A 2500-nucleotide genomic window follows, 5' to 3' on the forward strand; every position below is an offset into this window, starting at 1 on the left:
AAGGGTGTTTTTGGGGTGTTTTGGGGTAGATAAGGGTGTTTTTGGGGTAGTTAAGGGTGTTTTGGGGTAGATAAGGGTGTTTTTGGGTAGTTAAGGGTGTTTTTTTGGGTTTTGTGAGAATTAAGGGTGTTTTGGGGTGTTTTGGGGTAGTTAAGGGTGTTTTTGGGGTGTTTTGGGGTAGTTAAGGGTGTTTTGGGGGTTTTTGGGTAGATAAGGGTGTTTTTTGGGTGTTTTTAGGGGTTTTGGGGTTGATAAGGGTGTTTTGGGGTGTTTTGTGAGAATTAAGGGTGTTTTTGGGTGTTTTGTGAGAATTAAGGGTGTTTTTGGGGTGTTTTGGGGTAGATAAGGGTGTGTTTTGGGTGATTTGGGGTGTTTTTTTGGGGTTTTGGGGTAGATAAGGGTGTTTTGGGGTGTTTTATTGAGTGTTTTGCGTTTTTTGGGTGTTTTTAGGTGTTTTTTGGGTGACTTCAAATAAATAAGGGTGTTTTTTGGGTGTTTTAGGATAAATTAGGGTGTTTTTTGGTGTTTTTTTGTTATATTTAATTATTATTTATTTTATTTTTGTGTATTTTTTAATTTTTGGGGGTAGGGAATCATGACCTGACCTGACCTGACCTGATGTGACCTCTTGCAGTTTTCACCAAAGAGGAGCTGAACCAACTGCTTGACAGAAGTGACCTGACCAAGAAGAAGAGGAGGAAGAAGGAAGAGGAGGAGAAGAAAGAGGAGGAGGAGGAGGAGGAGGAGGAGGAGGAGAAGAAGCTGTCTGGAGTTTTCAAAGTAATTTTAGAGGAAGATTGAAGGAATTAGGAAGAAAATGAATTAAAAGAAGGAATAAAGAAGAAAAATGAATAAATAGGAAGAAGTAGCTAAAGGAATGACAAATTTGGTTCCTTTAAGGTTAGAAATATTGACTTTTATTTATTTTTGTTATTTTTATTTTATTCTCTCTCTCTCTCTCTCTCTCTCTCTCTCTCTCTCTCTCTCTCTCTCTCTCTCTCTCTCTCTCTCTCTCTCTCTCCATTTGTCTGCATGTGTTTGTTTGTTTGTTTGTTTGTTTAATATCCTTAGGTAAACATTCGTTATTATTATTATTATTATTATTATTATTATTATTATTATTATTATTATTATTATTATTATTATTATTATTTGTCCAATTTTCTTTATTCTCTAATTTTCTTTTTCTTTAATTTTATTCTCTCTCTCTCTCTCTCTCTCTCTCTCTCTCTCTCTCTCTCTCTCTCTCTCTCTCTCTCTCTCTCTCTCTCTCTCATTTTTCAAGGTCAGAATTACTCTTATTACTATTATTATTATTATTATTATCATTTTTCTCTTATTTTTTTTCAGTTATTTATTGTTATTTTGTTGATTCCTTTAATTTGGCAAGGAAAGTAATTATTTTTTATTTATTTAATTTTTTTGTAACAAGGAAAGCAATTTTTTTCATATTTATTTATTTATTTATTTATTTATTTATTTATTTTCGTTTAATTGGTAACAAGAAAGGTAATTTTAGAATAGTCACCTTTATGTAATTACCTGCTAGTGTAATTGTAATGGATTCTTTTAAAATTACACCTACTATTATTATTATTATTATTATTATTATTATTATTATTATTATTATTATTATTATTATTTAGGGACTTCAGAGTTTGTCAAGAAGGAAAATAAAGTTTTTTTTACAATTATTGTGTTTGAGAGAGAGAGAGAGAGAGAGAGAGAGAGAGAGAGAGAGAGAGAGTCATATTGGTAATAATAATAATAATAATAATAATAATAATAATGATAACTGATGATGATGATGATGATAAAGAAAAGAAAGAAATGAATAGAAAATTATTATTATTATTATTATTATTATTATTATTATTATTATTATTATTATTATTATTGTGTAGTAGTAATAATATGACAATTACAAAAAGGATAACAAATGAAACTAATTATTATTATTATTATTATTATTATTATTATTATTATTATTATTGCAAGAAAAAATAAAAAATAAAAAAAACTTGATAGAAATAAATTAAATTACATAGAAATTTAAACATACAAAAAATAATTACATATAAAAACAAGAAAAAAACATAAATAATTACAAAAAATATTAGATTACATAAAATAATAATAATAATAATAATAATAACAATAATAATAATAGTAATAATTATTGGCACAAGGTGAGAGGCATTCCACAAACAAACAAACAAACAAACAAACTCTAAATAAAAAAAACTGGTAATAATTAATAATGTAATAATAATTTGGCCTTAGAAAAAACACAAAACACAAACAAACAAACAAACAAACAGTGGACGGATTCATATGAGTATTGGGTCAAATTTTGCGTTTTTTTTAATTATTTTTGTTTTTATTTATTTATTTATTTATTTATGGTGTTTTTATCAGCGTTTGTTTGAAAAATCGTAAAAAATCGGCTGTTTTTTTAATTTTCCATCTTTTGTTATTGTTTTTTTTGAGAATTGGTGGC

The 2500-nt window shown here is 27.5% G+C and overlaps 2 protein-coding genes across 8 annotated transcripts in view; one reads left to right on the plus strand and one right to left on the minus strand.

The window, feature by feature from the left end:
* Positions 1 to 1692, plus strand: part of LOC135096213 (lymphocyte-specific helicase-like) — an 18728-nt gene extending 17036 nt beyond the window's left edge. For all 7 annotated transcript variants that reach the window (XM_063997579.1, XM_063997585.1, XM_063997582.1 and 4 more), the window contains one exon: positions 635 to 1692. In XM_063997579.1, coding sequence (XP_063853649.1) covers positions 635 to 801 — 167 coding nt within the window. In that variant the 3' untranslated portion in view covers positions 802 to 1692. The remainder of the gene's footprint in view (positions 1 to 634) is intronic.
* Positions 1693 to 2351: 659 nt separating this feature from the next.
* LOC135096364 (suppressor APC domain-containing protein 2-like) overlaps positions 2352 to 2500 on the minus strand; it is a 5067-nt gene continuing 4918 nt past the window's right edge. Inside the window, exon 6 of the mRNA XM_063997828.1 lies at positions 2352 to 2500. This exon is cut by the window's right edge and continues 1621 nt beyond it. The gene's annotated coding sequence lies outside the window, so the exon portion shown is untranslated.

Source organism: Scylla paramamosain, unplaced genomic scaffold, assembly GCF_035594125.1.
Source record: "Scylla paramamosain isolate STU-SP2022 unplaced genomic scaffold, ASM3559412v1 Contig3, whole genome shotgun sequence".
In the NCBI taxonomy this organism is placed as follows: Eukaryota; Metazoa; Arthropoda; class Malacostraca; order Decapoda; family Portunidae; genus Scylla; species Scylla paramamosain.